The sequence below is a fragment of the Lissotriton vulgaris genome, chromosome 3_1 (genome assembly GCF_964263255.1).
Source record: "Lissotriton vulgaris chromosome 3_1, aLisVul1.2, whole genome shotgun sequence".
In the NCBI taxonomy this organism is placed as follows: domain Eukaryota; kingdom Metazoa; phylum Chordata; class Amphibia; order Caudata; family Salamandridae; genus Lissotriton; species Lissotriton vulgaris.
The window spans coordinates 11,579,266-11,606,687 of record NC_141689.1 but is presented as its reverse complement, the minus strand read 5'-3'; the positions used below and the strand labels follow the sequence as shown (position 1 = coordinate 11,606,687).

Below are 27,422 nucleotides of genomic sequence, written 5' to 3'. Positions count from 1 at the left end.
CTGCCGGAAGAGCTACACTTACACCCTCACTCCTCTACACATAGTAGATAGCCTGATTAGATTGCTTTAAAAAAGTGAATCAATCAATCAATCAATCAATCAGTGGCACTTATAAAGCGCGCTACATACCCATAGGGTCTCAAGGCGCTGGGGGGGGGGGGGGTGCCGCTACTGCTCGAACAGCCAGGTCTTCAGCTTCTTCCTGAAGGAGAGGTGGTCTTGGGTCAGGCGCAGGTCGGACGGGAGGCAGTTCCAGGTCTTGGCGGCCAGGTAGGAGAAGGACCTTCCTCCTGTAGTCGCTCTTCGGATGCGGGGGACGGCGGCGAGGGCGTGGTTGGCTGATCGGAGGTGGCGTTTGGGAGCGTAGAAGTTGACTCGGCTGTTGAGGTAGCTCGGGCCTTGGTCGTGTAGGGCTTTGTGTGCGTGGGTGAGGAGGCGGAAGGTGATTCTCTTGTTGATGGGGAGCCAGTGAAGGTCTCTCAGATGTCCGGAGATGTGGCTGGATCGTGGGATGTCGAGGATGAGTCTGGCTGAGGCGTTTTGGATCCGCTGGAGTCTCTTCTGGAGCTTGGCGGTGGTCCCGGCGTAGAGGGCGTTGCCGTAGTCCAGTCGGCTGGTGACGAGGGCCTGGGTGACGGTCTTCCTGGTCTCTGTGGGGATCCACCAGAAGATCTTCCGTAGCATGCGTAGGATGTTGAAGCACGCCGAGGAGACGCTGCTGACTTGCCTGGTCATGGAGAGGGAGGAGTCCAGGATGAAGCCCAGGTTTCGTGCATGGTCTGTCGGTTTGGGTGCGGTGCCCAGGGCGGGAGGCCACCAGGAGTCGTCCCAGGCGGAGGGAGAGGAGCCCAGGATGAGGACCTCCGTCTTGTCCGAGTTCAGTTTCAGGCGGCTGGTCGTCATCCACTCGGCTACCTCTTTCATCCCTTCGTGTAGGTTGGCTCTGGCGGCGGCGGGGTTGTTGGTCAGGGAGAGCATCAGCTGGGTGTCGTCGGCGTAGGAGATGATGCTGAGGTGGTGTTTGCGTACGATGGCCGCGAGGGGGCTCATGTAGACGTTGAAGAGGGTGGGGCTCAGGGATGATCCTTGGGGGACGCCGCAGATGACTTTGGAGGCCTCTGACTTGTACGGTGGTAGGCGGACTCGCTGTGTTCTTCCGTCGAGGAAGGAGATGATCCATTCCAGCGCCTTGTCCTAGATGCCGATGTTGCTGAGGCGCCGTACTAGGGTGCGGTGGCAGACCGTGTCGAATGCCGCGGAGAGGTCTAGGAGGATGAGGGCCGCTGTTTCTCCATTGTCCATCAGGGCTCGGATGTCATCGGTGGCGGCGATGAGGGCGGTCTCGGTGCTGTGTTTGGCTCGGAAGCCGGACTGTGAGGGGTCGAGGGATCCGTTCGTCTCGAGGAAGGCGGCCATCTGCTTGTTGACGGTCTTCTCGATGACTTTGGCTGGAAACGGGAGAAGCGAGATGGGGCGGTAATTCTTGAGGTCGGTGGGGTCCGCTGTTGGTTTCTTGAGTAGAGCGCTGAGTTCGGCGTGTTTCCAGCTCTCGGGGAAGATGGCGGTGTCGAAGGAAGTGTTGATGATGTCTCGCAGGTGGGGTGCGATGACAGCGTCGGCCTTGTTGAAGATGTGGTGAGGGCAGGGGTCGGTTGGTGATCCGGAGTGGATTGAGTTCATCGTGCGGATGGTGTCTTCGGTGCTGATCGGGGTCCAGGCGTGGAGGGTGGTGGTGGGGGGGGGTGGCTGGTCGGTCGTGGTGTGCGTTGGTTGGTTGTTGAAGCTGCTGTGTATGTCTGTGATCTTGTTGTGGAAGTAGGAGGCGAGGGAGTTGCAGAGGTCTTGCGATGGGGTGATGTCGTTGTTTCCTGCGTTGGGGTTGGAAAGCTCTTTCACGATGTTGAAGAGTTCCTTGCTGTTGTGTGCGTTGTTGTCCAACCGGTCCTTGAATGCTGTTCTCTTGGCGGCGCGGATCAGCTGGTGGTGTTTCCGGGTGGCAAGTTTGTAGGAGGTCCTGTTGTCCGGTGTCGGATTCCTTTTCCAGACTTTCTCGAGGGCTCGGCAGTTCTTCTTGGAGCTCTTGAGTTCGTCGGTGAACCATGGGGCCTTCTTGCTGCCGGGTCTGCTAGGCGGGGTCCTCAGCGGGGCGAGTTCGTCCGCGCAGTTGCTGATCCACTTCGTGATGTTATCGGCGGCCTGGCTGGGGTTCGCTGAGCTGGCAGGAGGGTGTTGGCTCAGGGAGGTGGCGAGCTGGTCTGCTGTGATCTTGTTCCAGCTTCTGCGGGCGGTGTGTTGCTGGTGTTGGTGGGTTGTCGTTCTCTTGAAGGTGAAGTGGACGCAGCTGTGGTCCGTCCATTGAAGCTCTGTGGCGTGGCTGAAGTCGATGTCTGTGCTGGATGAGAAGACGGCGTCGAGTGTGTGTCCGGCGAGGTGGGTGGGGGTGGACACCAGTTGCTTGAGTCCCAGGTTGGCGAGGTTGTCGAGCAGGGTGCTGGTGTTGTGGTCGTTGTTGTTCTCCAGATGGAAGTTGAGGTCTCCGAGGAGGATGTAGTCAGCGGAGGGGAGGGCATGCGGGCTGGCGAAGTCGGCGATGTCCTCGCTGAATTGCGTGCGTGGTCCAGGGGGTCGGTAGATCAGGGTGCCTCTGAGGGTGGTGTTCGGGTTGGTGTGGATCTGGAAATGCAGGTGTTCGGCGCTGGTCAGGGTGTTGTCGGTGCTGGTCGTGACACGGATGGTGTTCCTGTGGATGATGGCGATGCCTCCTCCCATCTGGTTGGCGTTTCGGTCCCTCCGGACGATCTTGTAGCCCTCTGGGATAGCGATGGCGATGTCGGGAGCTGAAGAGGCGTTCATCCAGGTCTCCGTGAGGAAGGCAACGTCAGGGGCTGTGGCGTCTAGAAGGTTCCAGAGTTCGATGGCGTGTCTGTGGACGGAGCGGGTGTTGAGCAGGATGCACTTGAGGTGGGTGCTGCTGGTGTTCGACTTGGCGGGTGCTGGTGCGGGGCTGGTCCGGATGCAGGTGAATTTGCAGGCGTGGCAGCTGAAAGGTCCGTGGGTATGTCTTGGAGTGGCTTGATGGCATTCCGGTAGTCGGCCGGTGTTGAGAGCGAAGAGGGTGGCGGCGGAGTACGTCTGGCGGGTCGGTCGGGGTCTTCGGGGGCCAGGGGTCCTGGCGCTGGTCGCGATCCGGTCGCGGACGGGCGCAGACGGGCTTACCTTTGGCGCGCCTTCGGCGCACAATCGGCGCGTTCGCACGGTCGCCATTTAAAGGCGAAGTGCGCGGGTGGGCGGAGCAGCTGGGAGGCGGGAGCGGGGAGGGAACAGAAGAGAAAAGGGGCGGGGCTGATGGCGGTGGCGGGAAGCGGGAGCGGGGAGGGAGAGCGGAGGGCGGCGAGGTAGGCGGGCACACAGGAAGGAGACAGGCACAAATGAAAAAACACGAAGAAAAACGGGGCACTGGGTACAGGCAACAATGCAGGTCAAAAACAGAGGCAAAACAGTAGACAAACGCTCTTACGGCAACCAAAAAAACAAGCACAAATTTCCGACAGAAATCGGCAAAAACCAAGGGGAGCGCTCAAGGCGGCAGCGAGGCCGGCGCTGGGGCAGAGGCAGGCACAGGAGCACACGCAGCAGCTGGTGGCCGTGCGGCGCGGGGGTGTCCCACAAGTGGGTCACACTCACCTGCGTCGCACGGTCGCCATTTAAAGGCCAAGTGCGCGGGTGGGCGGAGCAGCTGGGAGGCGGGAGCGGGGAGGGAACAGAAGAGAAAAGGGGCGGGGCTGATGGCGGTGGCGGGAAGCGGGAGCGGGGAGGGAGAGCGGAGGGCGGCGAGGTAGGCGGGCACACAGGAAGGAGACAGGCACAAATGAAAAAACACGAAGAAAAACGGGGCACTGGGTACAGGCAACAATGCAGGTCAAAAACAGAGGCAAAACAGTAGACAAACGCTCTTACGGCAACCAAAAAAACAAGCACAAATTTCCGACAGAAATCGGCAAAAACCAAGGGGAGCGCTCAAGGCGGCAGCGAGGCCGGCGCTGGGGCAGAGGCAGGCACAGGAGCACACGCAGCAGCTGGTGGCCGTGCGGCGCGGGGGTGTCCCACAAGTGGGTCACACTCACCTGCGTCGCACGGTCGCCATTTAAAGGCCAAGTGCGCGGGTGGGCGGAGCAGCTGGGAGGCGGGAGCGGGGAGGGAACAGAAGAGAAAAGGGGCGGGGCTGATGGCGGTGGCGGGAAGCGGGAGCGGGGAGGGAGAGCGGAGGGCGGCGAGGTAGGCGGGCACACAGGAAGGAGACAGGCACAAATGAAAAAACACGAAGAAAAACGGGGCACTGGGTACAGGCAACAATGCAGGTCAAAAACAGAGGCAAAACAGTAGACAAACGCTCTTACGGCAACCAAAAAAACAAGCACAAATTTCCGACAGAAATCGGCAAAAACCAAGGGGAGCGCTCAAGGCGGCAGCGAGGCCGGCGCTGGGGCAGAGGCAGGCACAGGAGCACACGCAGCAGCTGGTGGCCGTGCGGCGCGGGGGTGTCCCACAAGTGGGTGAAAAGATCGTTTTTTAAAAATTGCATTTTATCATTCTGTTATTATTCATTTTGCTTATTGGCACTTTTAAAATTACTAGCGCAATTCCATTGGGACATTTGGGACAGATCTAAGCTCTCAAGCCAGCCTCGAACTAGGAGGCGAGGGGAATTAGGCGTCGGCCATCTTGGGGAGGTGTTCCCCTGGTCAGTTGGAGCTCTAACTCATCAGCACACAGACACTCGGTGCTGTTACTTAAGGAAGGCAAACTTTTCATTTCGAGATTTGCTCACTCTTCGCAGGCGGCTGCCGGAAGAGCTTCACATACACCCTCACTCCTCTACACATCGTAGATAGCCTGATTAGATTGCTTTAAAAAAGTGAAAAGATCATTTTTTTAAAATTGCATTTTATCATTCTGTTATTATTCATTTTGCTTAGTGGCACTTTTAAAATTACTAGCGCAATTCCATTGGGACATTTGGGACAGATCTAAGCTCTCAAGCCAGCCTCGAACTAGGAGGCGAGGGGAATTAGGCGTCGGCCATCTTGGGGAGGTATTCCCCATGTCAGTTGGAGCTCTAGCTCATCAGCACAAAGGCACTCGGTGCTGTTACTTAAACACGCCCCTCTGCCGTAATTGCGCCGGAGGTGCGCCTGAGGTAAGCCCGTCTGGGCCCGTCCGGGCCAGGACGGATCCAGGGCCCAGTCACTCTGCGTCACCCAAGCCCAAACTCCCTCATTTAACATATAGTCGCAAGGCTCTATTAGCGTTAAGGAAGAATGTAACTGGGCAATGCAGCAAATTACGAGTACACACCAGAATTTCACCTCCCTGCACAGGATGTAGGTATCGTTTTACTTCTGAGACGTCTGGACATAATAAGACCACCTCCTGCCCAATCTCCTTAGGGCTACTTAATTGCAGATCCCTTCATGCATATGTTACCCAGCTCCACCTTCTTGTGGAGGAGCAAGAACTTGGCGTACTATTTCTCACGGAGACATGGACCTCCGAAAGCTCTGACCCTGACATTGTTCGTGCACTCCCCCTGACCTCACCTTCCTGAGGCAGAATCAGGTAGATACACGAGGTGGAGTTATTGGTATTATCCTTAGGAGGGAAATGGCAGCTAGAATCGAGAAAGTAAACATTTCTGGAGCTGAAGGTCTCTTGTTTACCATTACCCTCTCCTCCACTTCCACACTATAGGGGCTGTTGGTTTACAGACTCCCTGGCACATATGGGCAATTCTGTGAGGAATTATTTACGAACGCTATAACCCTAGCGAGTGCTTCCCCCAATTTCACCATTTTAGGTGACTTTAACATACATTTAGACGAACCAGATTCATCTGCATGTCTTAAATTAACTTCTAGCTTGGAAGCACTTCAGCTTACTCAACTGGTACTAGGCCCTACTCATAAAGCAGGACATACCTTTGATCACTGCTATACTAATCTGGGTAACCTTAAATTTACCAATTCAATCAGGGTCCCCTGGTCAGACCATTATCTGCTACTCTTCACGCTGCCTTTGACAGAACAAGACAGACCTGCAGCACCATCTAAGAGAATAACCCGGATATGGTCTAAGCTAGCAGTGGATAACTGGAACCTCAATCTTAGCGAGTCCCTACCTAGTTTAAATAATGACCCTATAGAAGCTAATGCCCAGTTCAACCAGTGGGTAGAAAATTCCCTAGACCTTACCTTTCCTAAATCCCAACTCTCCCACAGACGTGGGGAGAATAAGAAACCTTGGTACACTGAAGAATTAAAGGCACTCAAGCAGTGTTGTAAACAGGAGGAAAGAAAGTGGAGGAAGAACTCCACTCCAGATACGAAGGAGAACTATAAGACTGCTCTTAGGAAATACAAACGGGAAATTAAAACTACACAATCTAAGTATTTCCAGGATAAAATTTATACCTCAGCCAATGCTCCCCGTGAAATGTTTAAAATCTTTAAATCATTGATTACATCACCGACCTCATTGGCCGATCCCAACAAAGCGCAACTACGTTGTAATGAGCTGGCCACATTTTTCTCGGAGAAAGTGATAAATATCTATTCCTCCTTCCCCCACGCCCCTACAGAATCGTCAACTCCTGTGGGTGAAGACATGGCCGAGTTTAAAGAATTTCCTCCCATGGATGTTTTGACTACTCAGGGACTGCTTAAAAACTTAAAATCTGGGTCCCCATTGGAACCAGCACCCCCTACGATTTTACAGCTGGTATCGGAAACAGTGACTCCACTTATACAGGAGGTGATAAACTCCTCACTGGCCTCTGGCATGGTGCCCCCTTCCTGGAAACAAGCCAGAGTAAAGGCTCTTCTAAAAAAAAAAACCTTAACCCAGATGACTGGGCAAATTATCGGCCTATATCCTTGCTGCCAACAGTCAGTAAGCTTGCCGAAAAGTATGTAAATGCCCAGCTTTCTGCATTTCTGGAGGAAAGGAATGTACTGCACCCTACGCAAACTGGCTTTCGGAACCTTCAGGGAACAGAGACTGCCCTTATTACGGTGGTAGAGGAGACTAGGAAGATCCTTGACACCGGCTGCAATGCCGCCATACTTCTCTTAGACCTCAGTGCGGCATTCGATACCGTGAATCATAACATCTTGCTGCAGAGGCTGAGAGAAGTAGGGGTTGGGGGGCAAGCGCTCAATTGGCTGCGCTCCTTTCTAACGGAAAGGACCTTCACGGTCTTTGAGGACAACGCTTCTTCACCCCAAATGCATCTCCAGTGTGGTGTTCCCCAGGGCTCTTCCCTCAGCCCTACACTATTTAATATCTATATGAGGCCTTTGGCTGAGGTGATTCTGCCCTGGGGAGTACAGCTGGTGACGTATGCAGATGATACGCAATTGATCATCTCACTAGCGTCTCAGAATGCCCCCTATAAAAATCTCTCCTCTTGTCTAACGGATATCCACGCATGGATGGATACATCCTTTCTTAAATTGAACGGTGCGAAAACAGAGGTAATGTTACTGGGACAGAAGCCTCCGTCCACCATTGACAACTGGTGGCCACTTTGCCTTGGACAGCCCCCCCCCCCACCAAAAAGCCAAATTAAGAGCCTGGGGGTCTGGCTCGACCCTGCCCTTAATCTTGGAGTACAGGTGCGCAAGGTAACAGCGATCTGTTATGCCTTACTGAGACAACTGAGGAAAACCATTAAACTCCTCCCGTTCAGTTCCAGAAGAATATTGGTACAATCCCTGGTATTATCGCGCCTTGACTACTCCAATGCACTCTATCTGGGAGCTCCACAAGGCGCTATTAAAATCCTCCAGATGGTCCAAAACTGTGCTGCACGTCTGTTACTGTACATCCCACGACGGTCCTCTGCCAGATCTGGTTTGCGCCAGTTACACTGGCTCCCAGTGCAAAGGAGAGTGGAGTTTAAGTCCTTGACCACGGTACATAAAGCCTTCTATAAGACTGGCCCCGTACTAATTCAAGCCATGTTCTCCCCCTATTGCCCTCAACGGACCCTCAGATCTAATAATAACAATCTGTTAGTGGTCCCTAAAACAAAAAAGAACACGTACAGGCGGGAGACGCTTTTCGCTACAGGCAACCAAACTATGGAATACTCTTCCTGATTCCATTAAATTGGAACCCAATCATCAAAAATTCAGGAGGCTAGTTAAAACTCACCTGTTTGCCTAACTCTGTGAATGAATGAGCAAAGGGCGCCGGGATGCCTACGGGTAGCTGTGCGCGTAACAGATGTGTAATTCATTCATTCATTCTTCAAGACCGATATACTGTTGCCCTCACTGCTGGAAAGAGAGAAAACAACCTGTGTGTCATCGGCGTATGAAAATATTGTCAGCCCAGCATCCTCTACGATGGAAGCCAGGATCTAACATAGATGTTGAACAGTAGGTGGCTGAGTATAGACCCCTGGGGAATGCCATACGCCGATGAACAGGTAGCAGATGCAGCTTTCCTCGAAAAGACCTGGAAAGTGCGCTCACTTAAAAAGGAGGCTATCCAGGATAGCGCAGGACCATCTACTCCCAGGGATCGGAGAGAGTTCAAGAGGATGGAGTGGGACACGGTATCAAATGCAGCACTCAAATCCAGAAGGATGAGTGTAGATGTCTCTCTGCGGTCGATACCGTGCCGTAACCTCTCCGTCACCCCAAGGATCGCGGTCTCGGTGGAATGATGCGCTCGAAAGCCGGACTGGGAAGGATGTAGGAATCCGGAGCTTTCCACAAGATGATTTAGCTGAGTGTTGACATGCCTTTCCAGCACTTTTGAGAGGACAGGTAGAAAGGATATGGGTCTAAAGTTAGCAATATTGGACACGTCCACTCCTGCCTTCTTTAAAAGAGGGACAACCATCGCATGCTTCCATTCCTGTAATACATGGGACCCCATTAAAGATGCATTTAGAAGTCTCACCGCAGTCTGTCCTGAACGGGGTTCAGTTGCTATCTAGGGAATGCTCATAGAATCGTATATGCGTTCAACCTTGGCAATAAAGAACTCAGCAATGGAATTGCATTGGGCTTCCTCCAAAGCTGGAGGGATCGGGACAGTATCCGCTCCTGTTAGCTTCTTGACTACAGAAAAAAGAGTGCGCGGGCAATTCTGTGCTTGAGTCACTGTACTCACAGTGTAAGCAGCTCTTGCAATTTTGCATTGTGAATGATACCTCTTCAGCGCTTCTTTATAAGCAGCTTCCCTGGAAACAGAGTAAGAATGCCTCCATTTCCTTTCAAGGGCTTTACAGTTGGCTCGTAACATCTTCAACTCATCAGAGAACCAAGGTGCAGGAGAACGATGAGACCTAGAATGCTTCGGCGTTAAAGGGAGAATAGTGGTTACAGCACTAGTAATCTAGTGCGATACTGCGGTATTAAGTTCCAAAACAGGAACATCCATTTCAGGGTGTGTATTATAAAGGTGCTGGTTTAGCTTCGTAATATCAAGTTTAACCCACCGATGGATTAATTCGCCCTTACAGCAGCCACCCTTCACCAATCTCTTGGCCTGGGATGAGGAAAAGTGAACTGCGAAGTGGTCAGACCACTCCAGCCGTCGAGCACTCTGGGAACAATCAAAGAAAAGGTTGGAAAAAATAGGGTCCAATTGATGTCCCGCAGAATGAGTAGGACCAGAATTTCGCAGCGAAAGATTGAGAACTTCGAGATCAAATAGGAAGTGCTTACTAATAGTGCATAAAGGATCTTCAAGATGCAAATTAAGATCCCCTAAGATAGTGAAATTTGCTGCCCTGAGAAGTAGGGGAGCTATAGTCTCAGCAAATGAGGACATCCAGGTGTTAGCATTACCGGGAGAGCGGTAGACCAAAAGGCCCGACAGGGTGAGTTGGGGGCTAATAGCTAGTTTAAAAAAGGCAGCTTTGCATCCGGATAAGGGAAATGCTTCAAGTTTGCAAGTGTAACTAGATTTTAATATTATAGCAATGCCTCCCCCTTTTCCGGAGTCTCTATCCTGCCTCACTATGATGTAATTGTCAGGAACTGCGGTAGCAATATCGGGACCAGAGCTTTCATGGAGCGAACTTTCAGTAAGAAATATGGCATCAGGCTGCTCATCAATGAGGAAGTGGAAGATATTTTGTTTATGTTTCGGGAGGGACCTGCAATTAATTCTCCAAAAATTGAGTGGAGGGCGGGTAGGGGGATATTTTACATCCCTCCGTCTGCCTCGTGTTCGGATTCGAGTCATTGCTTTGCATCTAGACATTTTACCAGTAGAAAAGTTACAGCCTGGGCATTTAAAATTATGGATCGGTAGAATGCAGAAGGTACAATCAGATTATAAGGGAGGCCATAGAAGTTTTAAAACCTCACCGGTATAGGTATAGGTCTTGGGAGTCTTGCAGCAGTCAGCAGACCCAAGTAAAGGGGTCGTGGCCCCTGGGCCCGTCCTGGCGCGGACGGGCTGAACTCAGGCGTAACTCCGGCGGAAGTCCGGCAGGCCAGCTGCGTATGACTGCTGCGCGTTAACATATCCGTATTAAATACGGATCTAGCGTCCTTATGACGACTAGACCATCAGCAAAGATGGCGCCGCCAGGCATCCTTCTCTCCACACAAGATGTCCGCCGAGGAGGGGATGTCTAACACGGGACCCGCCAAAATAGCGGTGATTTACTATTATGGTGCCAGCGAGTGGGCCTGGTACTTTGACAGCAGGGAAAAAGGCAGAGTAAAAGAAATTAAATACCAAGAACGGGACTTTTAAAATTATCTCTATAAATTGCTAATTAGCGCAGTAGGCGCAGCACACGCTGATTCTGCTCGTGCTCGTGTTACCATTCAGTTCAAGGACTGCCTGAATGAATTCCTCACCTTAAATACGGATCTAGCGTCCTTATGACGACTAGACCGTCAGCAAAGATGGCGCCGCCAGGCATCCTTCTCTCCACCCAAGATGTCCGCCGAGGAGGGGATGTCTAACACGGGACCCGCAAAAATAGCGGTGATTTACTATTATGGTGCCAGCGAGTGGGCCAGGTACTTTAACAGCAGGGAAAAAGGAAAAGTAAAAGAAATTAAATACCAAGAACAGGACTTTTAAAATTATCGCTATGAATCGCTAATTAGCGCAGGAGGGGCAGCACACACTGGTTCTGCTCGTGCTCATGTTACCAGTCAGTTCAAGGCTAGCATTTTAATTTAATTTAAGTTGTATTGGACTACATAATGAGGACATTAGCATATGGAATTTTACTTAGCGCCGGCGTACAAAACTAAGGATTTACATGGGATATGTCTAATGTCCAATCTCTGCAATTTGTAAAGAACATTCTGAGGATGATTAATATGTAACACAATTATAGGATATTTATTTTTAAGTGCCCCTAATATCAAAGTCGAATTTGGGTAAAATAGACAATTTAAAACAGCATTATTGCCATTTATAATAGCTTTAAAGTGCTTTAGGCTTCAGTAAATGCATTCATTTAGGTATAATACGAAATTGCAGGCTGTCCCCATTTGGGGTTTGCTTTTAAATGGCCCAGTGAGATCCATTTAAGGTTGATGAAATGAGTACGATCGCAATAAGCATTTGTTCTAAAAACTGGTATGTGTGTTATTAGGTTCTGTGAATTATTCACAGTAAATGTTGTTTAATAATATGGGAATAGAGATAATTTTTAGCGCCTAAAAAGGAGAAATTATTTTTCAAAATAGAGTGAATTATTGCAGGTTAGGAGGAATTAGGAAGGCTGTTTGTCTTTGTCAGCCTCACAGTGAGCAGAAGCTGGGGGCTAGGAGAGCTGCAGAGGTTGGCTCAAGTCGCTGAGGTGCTATCTTTAGTTTCCCTGCAAGCAATGGAAGGAGGCTATCATGTTGACATTTTTGACCTTTTAAATTAGGGCCTTGTCTCTGTGAAGTTTAGAATGACCATGCTAAACAGGCCTCTAAAAGAAAGGGTTTCTGGTTTCTCCATAAGAACATCAATAAACTAAAGAACCTAATTCCAAATATTCGAGGTAACACCTCTCATCAGCCCGGCTAGCTTGACTCCAGTGGTGTGGAGTGCCTGGGACCCACGTCTGGGCATCCCCAGTACACTTATAGCGAGTTTGCAGATCTTTGGACTGGGTTGAGTGTGTGACTTTGATCCACATTCGGTCTATCACCTGTTGTGTTTGCATATTCCGCCCTAAGTGCACTGGGGATGCCCAGACGTGGGTCCCAGGCACTCCACACCACTGGAGTCGAGCTAGCCGGGCTGATGAGAGGTGTTACCTCGAAACTGGTCCGGTCCTCGGATGCTTGATTCCGTTCTGGGAAGGACATGGCTTTTGTAGTTCGGACTGGACTGTTCCCATGGGGCACAGGGTCAGAGCTGATTTGCATATCGCCATTGTCTAACCCAGGGTGGTGTGGAGTGCAAAAAAACGATGGATTTGGGCACAGATCTTTGGACTGGGTTGAGTGTGTGACATTGATCCACATTCGGTCTATCACCTGTTGTGTTTGCATATTCCGCCCTAAGTGCACTGGGGATGCCCAGACGTGGGTCCCAGGCACTCCACACCACTGGAGTCAAGCTAGCCGGGCTGATGAGAGGTGTTACCTTGAAACTGGTCCGGTCCTCGGATGCTTGATTCCGTTCTGGGAAGGACATGGCTTTTGTAGTTCGGACTGGACTGTTCCCATGGGGCACAGGGTCAGAGCTGATTTGCATATCGCCATTGTCTAACCCAGGGTGGTGTGGAGTGCAAAAAAACGATGGATTTGGGCCCAGATCTTTGGACTGGGTTGAGTGTGTGACATTGATCCACATTCGGTCTATCACCTGTTGTGTTTGCATATTCCGCCCTAAGTGTACTGGGGATGCCCAGACGTGGGTCCCAGGCACTCCACACCACTGGAGTCAAGCTAGCCGGGCTGATGAGAGGTGTTACCTCGAAACTGGTCCGGTCCTCGGATGCTTGATTCCGTTCTGGGAAGGACATGGCTTTTGTAGTTCGGACTGGACTGTTCCCATGGGGCACAGGGTCAGAGCTGATTTGCATATCGCCATTGTCTAACCCAGGGTGGTGTGGAGTGCAAAAAAACGATGGATTTGGGCCCAGATCTTTGGACTGGGTTGAGTGTGTGACATTGATCCACATTCGGTCTATCACCTGTTGTGTTTGCATATTCCGCCCTAAGTGCACTGGGGATGCCCAGACGTGGGTCCCAGGCACTCCACACCACTGGAGTCAAGCTAGCCGGGCTGATGAGAGGTGTTACCTCGAAACTGGTCCGGTCCTCGGATGCTTGATTCCGTTCTGGGAAGGACATGGCTTTTGTAGTTCGGACTGGACTGTTCCCATGGGGCACAGGGTCAGAGCTGATTTGCATATCGCCATTGTCTAACCCAGGGTGGTGTGGAGTGCAAAAAAACGATGGATTTGGGCCCAGATCTTTGGACTGGGTTGAGTGTGTGACATTGATCCACATTCGGTCTATCACCTGTTGTGTTTGCATATTCCGCCCTAAGTGCACTGGGGATGCCCAGACGTGGGTCCCAGGCACTCCACACCACTGGAGTCAAGCTAGCCGGGCTGATGAGAGGTGTTACCTCGAAACTGGTCCGGTCCTCGGATGCTTGATTCCGTTCTGGGAAGGACATGGCTTTTGTAGTTCGGACTGGACTGTTCCCATGGGGCACAGGGTCAGAGCTGATTTGCATATCGCCATTGTCTAACCCAGGGTGGTGTGGAGTGCAAAAAAACGATGGATTTGGGCCCAGATCTTTGGACTGGGTTGAGTGTGTGACATTGATCCACATTCGGTCTATCACCTGTTGTGTTTGCGTATCTTATCTTTTGGCCTTCACTATTCTCTCCCTGTGTTTTCCTACTCCACAAACCTTCCCTTTGAAGCACGCAAACATGTTCTGCCATTACTGATTGACCTATAGGTGCTGTCATTGATTGACTTATGGGATCGGGCAAAGACACGACTCAAGGGGGATGTTCTGGTTACATGATGCTTTGTTTTGAATGTTTTTCTATTGGTTAATGTTTGGCAGATCTTGCATGTCCATGTTAGGCATTTTGCATGCTTGCAAAAGCTAGGACTGCCCCTTTCTTTTATGCTGAGTTTTGTAACCCTCAGCATATATAAGGCCTCTGTTTTCTGTATTCCTCAGACTGCCTCATTCAGTTGCTAAGGCTTCTGTGTGACATAGTCTCACATAATAAAGATGTTTTTTTTATTCCAGCTTCTATGTCAGATTCTTCTTTGTATTAGTAAGACCCCTGAGAATAAAGAATATGATTCTTCAGTCCCTAGAGAGACACAATTTGTGATTAATTTCAGACCTAGAGGACCCTTTTCCTTTCCAATGCCCTACATACCTCTTACTAGGGTATTACAGTGGGGGCTAAAACTGTGCCAGTTGTGGAACAATGGGGCAGTTTAGGAAAAGCAAACTAGTTAACAGGGACCTAGTACACCTCATTCAAAGTTGCATCAAAAACAAGGCAAAAAGTGTGGGAGTACCGCAACAAAACCCAGTTTCCTACATCCATCCACTCTAAAGAAGAACTGCGACTCCACTTTCCACAATACCGGAAAACTACACAATTTCACTTCCTCGCATGCACCCTCTGCAAAATCACTTGCTTCTGCCCTCCCAAGCAATTCACAAATATACAAGATGTTTGAAGCTACAAGCTTTCATCTCCTTGCTGTGAAAAAGGTCTGTCAAAGCAATCCTTGAGCCATCCACACTTTGACAAAGGCCACAGTAAGCTTCTGGAATACCAGTTGCCCCACTTGAAGGGGTGTTTCACACACAAGGCTGCACACCACCTTCAGTGAATCCAGTGTTTCACTCTAACACAGCACATTCTTTACTAACTCTCCATCACGTGTAGAATCCAGCCTAAACTCTGCTGCCTGTCGTACAAAGTGATACTCTGTTCCCTGTTGATCTACTCTTCATCCTCGGGGCTCACAGGGCCTTAGATGTGGGGATATTCTATTTCTTGATATTCACAACTTCAGAAGCTCCTGTGGAATAAGGAAGCCTTTCAGCAGGGCCATCACTCCTGCCTGGAGGTCTGACCTAGGTCCTACGCATACCCAGACTGTCCTCCTGTGGTTGCCGCCTCCTGACTCCTAATGGTAAATGACTTGCTTTTGTTGACTCATTTCAACGTAACCAATCCTAATTCTTCATCGTCGACGTGCGCTATATAGGAATAGTAATGAAGAAAGCAGATAAATAAATAATTTATTAAAATAGTTTGGGGGCGGTGACTCACTTATGTTGTCCATATATATTAACAGAGATTTCAATCAGAATAGGACACAGCGAGCAATGATTGAAAAATGGTGCCTGAAACCCTTCTTTGTATTTTTATTATGGTTATTACTCTCATTTTAAATACCTGAAGCTTAGGTGCACCTGTGAAGCTGTCTGTAGCTCAGACATAAAAACCAGTGATGGTGGATCGGAATACTAGATACTTTACATTACTCTGGGATGAACGAGACTCTAGAGTTTACACGCTTCCCGCTAAAGAGAATGCAGAATACATAGTTTACACAATCAGTAGTGAACCACAATGGAAGTGGTAAAAGTGTCAGCCGCGTAGACAAGTTGCTTTTAAAGTAGTCAGGTAATCACCATTTTCGGGAGATGACAAGTGCATACTGGGTGAATTGGTTCATGAATCTCTTTGGCTCAGTGGAAGAATTTATTAACTTAACACTCATGAAAAATAGAATAAAGAAAGTTCTGAAATTTTTCTGACAATTTATTATTTATTTATTTATTTAATGGTTTTATAAAGCGCGTAGTAACTCAGAGAGCATCCCAGCGCTAGCCTGCTTCTCCAGGGGTTTCTGCCGTATGACGGGATTATGTTTGCGGGAAAAGGAGAGTCTTTAAACTTTTCCTGAACTGGAGGTGGTTCAGTTCTGTCCTAAGTCTCCGTGGTAGGTGGTTCCAATGTTTGGCCGTGTGGACCGAGAAACGACGGCCACCGGTCTTGGCCTTTTTGACTCTTGTAGGGGATTAGGAGTTCTTTGAGAAGGGGGGGGCGTTATTATTGAGGGTTTTATGGGCCAAGCAGAGGGCCTTGAAGACCACCCTTTCTCTGACTGGGAGCCAGTGGAGAGACTTAAGCGCCGGCCTGGCAGAGGATCTTGCCGGTGTGCCCGTAAGTAGGCGGGCGGCGGCATTTTGGACTTTCTGCAGGGTGTTGAGGGTGGCTTCGGGAGCTCCCAGGTAGATGGCGTTACAGTAGTCCAATCTTGCCAGAATTAGACCCTGAATGAGGAGCCTCCTTGCAGTTTCAGGAAGCAAGGGGAAGATCTTCCTGCAGGCTCTGAGAAGACCAAAGCATGTCCCTGCCGTCTTTTTTGCCTGAGTTTTAAAGCTCATGTCCTTCTCGATCCACACACCTAGGCTCTTGACCTCGTCCTTGGGTGTGGGAGGGTCACCTAGGCAGCTAGGCCAAAGGTGAAGTGGAAGGGAGGGCCCCTTGTGGCCCATCAAGAGTATCTCAGTCTTAGACCCGTTCAACTTCAGCGATGAAAGATTCATCCATCGGTGGACTTCGGAGAGGCAGCTGTGAAGATCAGAGGGGGCTTGGTGGGGGTGTGAAAGGGTTACGACCAACTGGGTGTCGTCGGCGTAGTTAATAACTGACACGCCAAACGAGCTGACCCTCTTTTCCAATGGGGCCATGTACACGTTGAATAACGTAGGGCTCAAGGAGGAGCCCTGCGGTACTCCACATCGGAGGGGGATGAAGGGTGAGTGGCTGTCATTTTCCCGTACCTGAAATGAACGTCCTGATAAAAAGGATTTTAGCCACTTCAAGGCCATGCCTTTCAGTCCAACTTCTCCCAGTCGGTGGATTAGGGTGGGGTGGTCTACAGTGTCGAAGGCCGCACTCAGGTCCAGGAGGATCACTGCCACTGATCCTCCCGTGTCCAAAATGCTTCTGGCCTTCTCAACTGCTGCCAGGACGGCGATGTCCGTGCCCTGACCTGGACGAAGCCCTGTCTGGGAGATACCTAATAGGTTGTTGCTCTCTAGGTAGAGTGATAATTGCTTGTTCACCAGCTTCTCCACGATCTTGCTATTTCCTGGGAGAAGGGAGATGGGCCTATAGTTGGCGAGGTCCTGTGGGTCTAGGGAGGGTTTTTTTAAAAGACCTTTAACTGCTGCCGCTTTCCAGCTAGGGGGGACTATGCCATCCGAAAGGGAGGAGTTGATTAGAGCCGTGAGGGGAGGGATAATGGTGCTCGAGACCTTTTTCAGGAAGCGGAGGGGTGCAGGGTCGAGGGGGGAGCCGCTTTTAGTTGAGGCTAAGGTTGCCCCTACCTCTTCCGTTGTTACAGGGCCAAAAACGTCCAGGGAGGGTTGAAGGCTGGCCGACGGCGGGGGAGGATTAATGGTGATGGGGGTGAGGTCCTGATCCGTGTGGGCCACTTCGGGGGGGGGTATAGCAAGGAGAATTTTTTGAATCTTCTCGTCGAAGAAAGTGGCCAAATTGTTACATTTGGTTTCAGCTTCTTTGGGGTCGAGAGGTTTGAGTGGGGGATCGGGGGGGTGGAGGAGTTCTTTAAGAACGGAGTAGGTTTCGTGAGCCGAGCAGGTAGCGTTTTTAATTCTGTTCTCGTAAAAGCCGATTTTAGTGTTGCGGAGTTCTTTTTTGTAGGATTTTACAGAGGTACGGAACGTTTCTTTATTTCCCTCTGTTTTTTCCTTCCTCCAAAGGCGTTCATTCTTTTTACAAGCCTTGCGCAGGAGGTTGAGTTCCGGGGTATACCAGGGTGAGGGGTTCACTCTCTTGGTGTGTTTCAGAGAGTGAGTTTTAGGCAGAATGGCGTCGAGCGATTGGGTGATCCAGGTGTTAAATTCTTTGTCCCCTGCTAAGGTGTTTTGAGAGGGGTTGGGGGTGTTTTCCCTGAGTTTGGCTGCCCATACGTCTGGTTCTAGTTTCTGCCATCGTCTGGTATACGTTCTGATTTTGGGAGGTTGAGGGGGCGGAGTGGTGATGTCCCATACGAGGGGGACCAAGAAGTGGTCCGTCCAGGGAAGGGGGATATGGTCAAAGGTTTTCAGGTCGGGAATATTGGAGAGAATGGGATCAAGCAGTTGCCCTCTTTCATGAGTGGCCTGTGGGTTTTTAAGGTCAAGGCCCATTGAGGTGAAGTCTTGAAGTAGTTCACTGGTCTGTTTGTCAGTCGGGTCCAAGAAGTGTACATTAAAGTCTCCCAGTAGTAGGTAGTTGGTGGTAGATGTACATTTAATCGAGGACTGCTCCGTGATTTTGTTCGGAAAATCTGCTAGATTGCCTGGCGGGCGATATACCAGTGTTCCTGACAGCGAGGTGACTGGGGAGATTTGTATCGTATAGTGGCAGCTTTCGTATCCCTTGATGTTGCCGTCAGATATTCTACAGGTGAAGACGTCCTTAAGGATTATGGCTAGTCCACCTCCCCTGCCCTCAGATCTATTCAGTGAGCGCATGAAGTACCCGGGAGGGAGTGCTAGGACGGTGTCGGGGCCACTGCTAGGGGTGAGCCAAGTTTCTGTAAGAAACAAGATATCTAAGGCATAGTTAGTAATCAAGAGGTTCACTTCGTGCGAGTGTTTCACGAGCGACCTGCAGTTAAGTAGGCCTAAGAACAGACCCTTGGGTGCCGGGTTTTGTTCGGCGGGGTTGCAGATGTTACATCCGTGGGATTGCGTGTCACCCTTCAAGATGCGCGAGCAGGAGGGGTGTTTTTCGGTGTTTAAGGCTAATAAGTCTTCACGGGTGTATGTCCGGTCGTTCCTGTCTACAACGGGCAGAGTGACTGGGCCTAGGGCCGGCTGGGCCCGGACGGGCCCAGACGGGCTTGCCTTTGGCGCGCTGACGGCGCGCTGACGGCGCGCCCACTGCGCCCGTACGCTGCGTGTCCGGTAATTGCACATCTCTTTAAGGGTGGAAAAGGGGCGGGTGGGCGTGGCCTAAGGGTAGGCGTGGCCTCGATTCCTCACCGTCAATGGCAATCAAGGATAGGTTTTACTGAGATGAAATGATGAAAAGGGTATTTAAAAAGGTTTGACCTTCTATTTGATTGCATATTTGATATAATTTTGCAAAGAAAATGGCACAAGGATGATGATAACAATATTTTAACAAGCGGTGCCTGATGGTAAGTTATCTCTAATGAGTGTTGTGCTTGCTATTGACATCGCAATGAAATTGTTGCACATTAACCTTTTAGAGTAATGTGTTTGTCTAACATGAATTCATGGTTTCTTTCAACAATTAGCCTTTATACAGCACCCATGCCAGTGTCTATACATCATCTGTGCCAGTCTGCGTCACCCATACCCGTGTCTCTACATCGTCCATGCCATTCCATGTGTCACCAATCCCATCTTCTGTGGGTAAAGGTTCTTGTTTCTGAATTCAACTGTTTGGCGGAAAGTGTTTCAACTCATGGATTAGAGAATACAGTGAACAACTAACATTGGTCTTAAATTAGTGCTTTTAAAGACAAAGGTATATTTATGTTTGAGCTCATTTTCAAAGTGTCTGATAAAAATCTATAATAAAAATGGTGGGTTGTTCACTGGCCCAAAAACCTACATGTTAGAAGTGTGTTGGGCAAAACTGTACCAAAGGTGGATGGGTGTCAGTGCCGCGACGTGCCTGTACTTGTTGCTTTATCAGAGTTTGTCAGGCAGTAGCGCTCTCGTTTCATATCACTCACCTGAAGTCCATGTCTGGTCTGTGTAAAGACTATTTTTTAGCCGGGGTTGGTACTGGGGCCCCTGCTGCCTGGATTGTGTACTTTCCTGGTGTTGTGTACACCTTCTCAAAGTCCAGCTGCCTCTTCACAAGTGTCTCATATGTTTCCTGGTGATCGGAGACCTGTCAGGAGTTGGAACAAAACATGTACAAGAGTCAAATGGTGCCTAATCCAGGACACCAACAAAAATACTCACTGTAATCACTCCACTGATAGGGGCAGGGTGCAGAGATGAGGATAAGACAGTGCTGCAAATTGTCTGGGAGTTAAAGACCTAGGACCTAATTTAGATCTCAGCAGACAGGTTACTCCATCACAACAATGACAAATATCCTGTCCAACGAAATATAAGTCCCGTATGACATAATGGGATTTATAATTTGGCGGACGGGATATCCATTGCAGTTTTGACGGAGTAACCATTCTACTAAGATCTAATTCAGGACCTTAGAGCCTCGTTTAGAGTTGGAGGGACTCGAAAATCCTCCTATATCTGGAGGACACTTTAGGAACTCAGTTGAATCCATCAACTGAATCTTCAAAACAATGTGGAGTAATTCAGCGAATTTAGAGGACTGATTTCAGCAATGTCAGAATATAAAATCAAAAACCACCTCTTTGTACAGTTTACTAAAATCAAGTACTCAATATAAAAAGTGTGAGATATCTCCAGAGGAAGATAGAGGCAACAGGTAGATAATGCCAACTCTCTTTTTATGGAAGCGTTGGTGAGAGGTTAGGCTTATCGGAGGGTAGTGCTACACATTTTTGTACTCATAGAGCAAAAAAGACACATGCTCAAGAATAAATCCAAAACCAATTTTCTATGAAAATAACAAGACTCTTTACATTTCTTTTTTAGAAGCAAGTCTTCAAATCATAAATATGCTTTATGCAATTTGAAACTCAAATAAACAATTTGTATATGTGTGGTTATCAAAACAAATGCAGTGCAGTTCAAATTATGCAGTACTTTCAGTAACTAGGTACTTGGCGGTCAATTCCGTTAACTAGTTACTATTGGGGTCAGTGGGGAAAGCAATGGAAGTGTATAGCTGCAATGAAATTTAGTAGACCACCAACAACGTCACAGTCTCTGGCGGCAGCTCATCGGAAGCCAATGGATTGGAAAGCGGTGTTTGCGATTGCTGGAGAATGGTATGTTTTCAGGTAGCAAAGGACCTCTGATTCAGTTGCCACTGCGGTTGTTGGTAGGAGGACTCCGCCAAGGGGTTTTAATTGACCATTGTCCTGTGGTAGGTCAGAGGTAATCTTCACTAGTATGATGAAGGTCTTTGGGGGCCCAGAACTCGGGTACAGCAGACAGAAGAGTTGCACCTGGAGCAGGAGTACCAGAGGTTGTGGGTGCCCTTTCCGGAGTTCACTGGCAGTGGTCAGGCCGCTGTTGTTCTACAGAGCAGACCATCATGGAAGAGGCAGCAGTTCCACCATTGCTGCTTTATGCCGTTGATGCCACTGTTAGGAACATGGCTGTTTTCAGCATTGGCTGGTATGCTGAGAGGATCCCTAGAGTTGATGGAGACTTACAGGGGTCGATTCCACTGTACTGGTGAACCAACAGCCTATGATGCTGCAATGGTTCTTTCTGTTGTGAGTTGCAATCGCACAGAGTGTGCCAGTCCTCAACCACTGCGGTTTCTTTACTGGCAGGTGCCGGGGACTCGAGCCTCTAGCCCAAAGGGAGGTTATTGGAAAATTGCTGAAGGCTGCAGGGTTCTGGGGCTTCTTGGCGGCCTCGCAAGTTTCAAGAGAGGCAGCAGGTTGCAATGGTTGGGTTCTAAGCAGTGGTGGGGGTTTGTGCCAGTTTTTTTGGCATCAGGTCTCAGTTCTTGAAAAGCAGTGGTCTTCTTTTGTCATCTTCTTGTGTCTGTCGAATCTAAAGTCATACTCTGATAAGGAAAACACGGGCAGATTATTATACTGAAAGGATTACTAAGGCCGATTGCTCTGCCAAAGAACTCTTCACAGTATATAAGGAATTATCCTCTCTGGCCTGTCTGGAAGAAAGAGCAGCTACCTCGGTGCAATCTTGCAATCAGATAGCTGACTACTTTAATAAAAAGGTACAGGATATATATGCTGCCTTCTCCAACACAGCCAGGGCCGGTTCCAGCGACCAAACCCTGCTGCATGAGGGACTTTCAGCCACAGATAAGCTGTGTGCTTTTCTGACTCCTGATATTGTTGAACTGAAAAAGGTGGCTGGAAGTATAAAATCAGGCTCTCCTAGAGATCCGGCACCCGCCAAAATTCTGAGAAGCAATATGGAGACACTAGCGCCGTATGTCAGACATCTCCTGACACTGTCATTTGACTCTGGCACGGTTCCAACGACATGGAAACAGGCTGTGGTACTTCCACTTAAGAAGAAGCCACAGATTAACATCGCTCAAATGAGCAATTTATGGCCTATTTCACTTCTCCCTTACATCGCCAAAATAGCGGAAAAATTGGCGAACCAACAACTTACGGCACACATTGAAACCCAACAACTCTATCACCCCACCCAGGCTGGCTTTCGTGCTCTCCACTCCACGGAGTCGGCTCTCCTCTATTCCACGGAGATGCTTAGGAAGCATGCGGATGAGGGTCAAACTGCGGCACTGATTCTTTTAGATCTCAGTGCCGCGTTTGACACTGTGGCCCATCACACACTGCTACAGCGCCTGAGAGAGGGAGGAGTTGTTGGCAAAGCGTGGCACTGGCTGAAGTCCTTTCTCCTTGGCCGCAGCCTTTGTGTGGAGCAGGGGCCCCATAGGTCCAGAGCTATCGCCCTGAGCCAAGGAGTTCCCCAAGGCTCAAGCCTAAGTCCCACTTTATTCAACCTCTATGTTGCCCCAGTGGCATCTATTGCGGAGAAACATGGGGTTGTTGTGGTGACTTACGCGGATGATACTCAGCTGGTTGTAGCTCTTTCTCAGCCAGCTGAGCAGGCAGCCAGTCAGTTTACATCCTGCCTGCAAGACCTGGCTAATTGGATGTCAAACAATTGTCTCAGATTAAATGGGGACAAGACGGAGGTGCTTATTGTAGGCAAGTCTCCGTCTGTTTGGACATCCGCATGGTGGCCCCAGACCCTGGGCCCCTTACCTCAACCTAAAGAACAGGTCAAGAATCTGGGTATTTGGATGGACTCAAAACTATCTTTTGAGCATCACACTAGACGTGTAGCTGGTACTTGCTTTGGCATTCTCCGTTGTCTGAGAAAGACACTCGACCTGCTCCCAGTGTCAGCTAGAAGGGCCCTGGTCCATGCCCTGGTGACTTCCAGGCTGGACTACGGGAATGACTTATATCTGGGAGCTAACGTGAGATGTCTTCAACGCTTGCAAGGTATCCAAAATGCTGCTGCACGCCTAGTGTTATCACTGCCAAAAAGATCTTCCACCAAAAAGGCATTGGGGACGCTCCACTGGCTCCCAATTAAAGAGCGTGTCCAGTTTAAAATCCTGTGTATAGGCCATCGGATCGCTCACGGTAAGTGCCCGAGTTTCCTGAGGAATCTGCTCACATTGTATAAACCAACTAGGCCCCTCCGGTCGGAGGGCACTGGGCTAATGTGTATCCCGAAGATTTGCAGGGCCAGGATGGGCGGCAGATCCTTCCGCCTTCTGGCAGCACAGAGTTGGAACACTCTTCCTCTCAGACTCCGGATGGAGCCGTCTGAAAGAGTTTTCCGTAAGGAACTCAAGACACATCTGTTCCCCAAATATTGAAGCGCTCTTTTCTGGCTGTGTTAGGGATCTTTTAGGCCACTATTAGCGCGGGGACACACTGACTAGTGTAACCAGGCGCTTTATAAGCTCAGTTAATAATAATAATAATAATACTTTCGGGTAGCCACCTAAATACTGAATTTAGGGGCATTTTCAGGCGAGGCCAGGTAGTAGCCAACGGGCTGCCTACCTGTAGGGTGCCTACACCCTTTATGCTCACCCCATGTCGGGGGTTGGCATACCCTGACTTCTAAAAGGCTCTTATCCCCAACCTAAATATGCCGGATAGTGAAAAGTGGGGTCTGGAAAGTAGACCCACCTCCTACTTTGCCTAGGTTTTCACCAGTCCTTTTGTCAAAAGTGGGGCAGGAAGTGGGGATACCATCTTCTTCTAAGATCAGAGGGCTGGGGTCAGGGTTCAAAGGCGGCATTCACTTCCACATCTATTGAAGCAGACGCTGCACGAGGTACGGGGTGACCACCTCTATCCAGAGCAGTCTTTGTCTCTGGATCCCAAGAGATCTGGCTGTCTGCCCCGGGGCCTAGAGATATGTCCGGTGATGGCATGCTGGTTAAGACTAGACTGGAAAAACACCAGGTAGGTTTCAGGGGGTCTGTTAGCAGGGTCTCCTGTGTGAATTTATTAAGAAATCCAATACTGGCAACCTCAAGGATTACTTCCGACAAGATGTTTAATATCCAACACCTCAGCAATCGGTAAAGCCAATGATGGAGCCACACAAAATCTTGTTGATGGGTATCCAGCACATGTACTCTTTATGGCTTCCCTGTTCACTTACAACACCCAGAATTGACTGGATATCATAGAGGCATATCAGCTCCTGCTGATATGCCCTCACATAACGCATAGTGCACCCTGCTTTAGGGCTAAAGGCCTGCAATAGGAGTGACCTACCTATATCTTACGCAGTGTATGGGTGGCATGGTGCACAGGGCTATCTTCTATGTCGACTCCTCAGTTTTTCCTGAACCTGGAAATGCAGCCTGCGATAGCAGAACCATCTGGTCTGGGTGAGGTGTGTCCAGGGTGCATTGTTTCTGTCCCCATGCCCTGGGTACCAGGAGTATTACTTACTGGGGCTTGCAGGGCAGACAGAAGTTTTACAAATCATGCAACAATTTTAGGGAAGGGAGATCTGGCACTGCGAACCTGGTTAGCAGGGACCTAGTGCACTTACAATTCAAAATTACATCACATATCAGGCACAAATTGGGGGCTAACCATGTCAAAAGAGGTACTTTCCTATACACCTCATAAAGGGTGATCAGGACCACACATGGTGCTGCGTCCATATCTAAAAGCATCCTTCCACATGTGAAGAGTTTACCCCAGGGTGCAGATACCCCTCAGGAGCCTGTCCCCCGGTGTGAATGGTCTGTCAATGGAGGGGTGGCAGCGCGGCAATACTGTCACTTTGGAACTGACCGTTTACTTTGGAAGCGACAATAGGCCGACATTTCTTTGTTTAAAAGAACAGCACCAGCACTTGTCACTGGACACTACAGGCACTTGCAATGGAACCTGATTTAATTTCAGTGTGACAGTACTAAAGGTTATGTGCAGTAATGCCACAGCTTTCTTACAGTGCTTGCACAGCTCATCATGGCTGTGACACCTTTATTGGGACAGTAGAGGAACTCCTGCAGAGCTGTAAAAACTTTTTGACAGTACTGGCACTTCCCAGCAGAGCTGCAAGAGCATTGCATCATTACTAACATTCTCAGCAATTCTGCAGGACCTTTGTGCCAGAACTGGTACTTCTCAGCAGAGCTGCAAGAGCGTTGCAGCATTTCTGACCTTTCTCAGGAGTTCTTCAAGATCTTTGTGGAAGTATTGGCACTTCTTAGCAGTTCTGCAAGGCCTTTGTGGCAGTACTGGCACTTCTCTACAGAGCTGCAAGAGGGTTGCAGCATTACTGACATGTCTCAGCAGTTCTGCACAACTGCTGCAGCAACGATTCCACAAGAACTTTTTAGCAGTGCTGGCACTTACAAGAAGTTCTGCAAAACCTTTTTGGCAGTACTGATACTTCTCAGCACTTCTGCAAGAACTTTGTGAGAGTACTGGCACTTCTCAGCAGGTCTGCAAGACCTGTGCAGCAGTACTGACATTTCGCATCAGTTCTGCATGACCATTGCAGCAGTACTTACACTTCTCAGCAGTTCTTCAAGATCTTTGTGGCAGTACTGGCATTCGCAGCAGGTCTGCAAGACCTGTGTGGCAGTACTGGCAATTCTCAGCAGGTCTGCAAGACTATTGTGGCAGTACTGGCACTTCTCAGCAGATCTGCAAGACCGTTGTGACAGTACTGGCACTTCTCAGCAGGTCTGCAAGACCTCTGTGGCAGTACTGGCACTTCTCAGCAGGTCTGCAAGACCTCTGTGGCAGTACTGGCACTTCTCAGCAGGTCTGCAAGACCCGTGTAGCAGTATTGACTGCATTAATCACCCGCACCTAGAGGCATGGCGCCCTTAGTGGCATCTAGGGCGGGAGCTGGTCAGTTTTCTCTTTTCTGTAGGTGGATGGAAGTAAGGGGGCCTGGCCCTGCTGACGTCATACAAGGGAGCAAGGGTGCAAATGGTCCCTCATACACCACAGCAACTATAAAAGTGGCAGGAGAGGTCGGGAAACTCTCTTTGTCCCTTCCAACAGCTCCTGGGGCGGCAGACCAGTGGCAAATTTCTCACCGCCCATGCCTAAGGCTAAAGACAGGACACGAAGTGCCTACCTTGGGGCAAACGCTGGTTAGTAGGCTGCTTCTCAGCTTCTGGGGTTAGGGAGGGGCCTCATAGCGTAGTTTTATTTTGGTGCTAGGGTTGTGAATATTGTACTGATGCTTGCGGGGGTTGTTCTGCAATTTATTTGCATGGCAACGTTGTTGAGGTTTGTAATCCAGGGCATTAGGGTATTGAATAGCCCAGATGCCCCTTGTTAAGTGCATAGCGTGCACATGACCACAGGTCACCTCGTGGTATGGTGGGATCTTGAACGGATGTTTTTTAACTGAGGCCTGGCAATAAGAGATTGAGTGTACACGATGCCTTGGGATGTTTGGCGCATGCACGTGTCGGCATTTGCATACGTTGATGTCGGGATAAGGTAAACCGTGGCTCTAGGGTAGAAAATAGCTCAGGTGTCTGGATACTCATGTCGCAGAGGCTTGGAACATTGGGGATATTAAGAGGTGGTCCACGAACTAAGGGATGCTAGGTGGCCCGGAGAAACAAGGAGCAGACTCCCCGGGTCCGGTGATTTATTTCCTGGTGCTTGGGTTGTGTTCAGGCCTAGGTGCGACGTGCAGCAGGTGTAGCCTTTAACTCACCCAGCGGGGTATTAAAGACAGGGGGGTGCCAACACGCACGTGGCCCTGGGCGGGCAAAGGGGGGGATTAGAGTAAGTGAATACAGGTTTGAGCCCGCGGTGGGCTGCCTACCTGATGAACAGGTCATGCTTTATAGTTCACGGGTACCACAGAAAGTGAAGACAGGGGAGGGGGAGGTTGGTTTGCCGTTATTTGCGCTCCACCAGCATAGCTCTTCGAGCGCGTTGTTGGAGGCTGCTGAGGTAAACACGAATAGGGAGGAGCTTGGGGGAGGGGGCTACCATGAGCATAGCCATGGATACATTTGAGAATTGTGTCCTTGAATAACTTATTCACTACTGGGGAGTAATTTAGTGTTATTACGAGGGAGCGGGGAGTAACTCTCCTCATAATTTGGCAACATTCTCGTCGAGTAGAATTTATTTAAAGTTTTCTGCCCTGTATTATCAATCGGATTAATGCTGGTTTTCTCTCTTCTGGTCTACCTTTGTGGGAAGCTGGGGGGGGGCAGGAGCACGGTTCATATGCTGGCT

At 49.7% G+C, this 27,422-nt stretch overlaps 1 protein-coding gene across 1 annotated transcript in view; it reads right to left on the bottom strand.

Moving 5' to 3' along the window:
• The window catches only part of LOC147725823 (uncharacterized), a 227,306-nt gene that overhangs the window by 16,220 nt on the left and 183,664 nt on the right, over positions 1-27,422 (bottom strand). The window contains exon 6 of the mRNA XM_086959997.1: positions 19,770-19,930. Within this exon, the coding sequence (XP_086816123.1) occupies positions 19,799-19,930 (132 nt within the window). The 3' untranslated portion in view covers positions 19,770-19,798. The remainder of the gene's footprint in view (positions 1-19,769; positions 19,931-27,422) is intronic.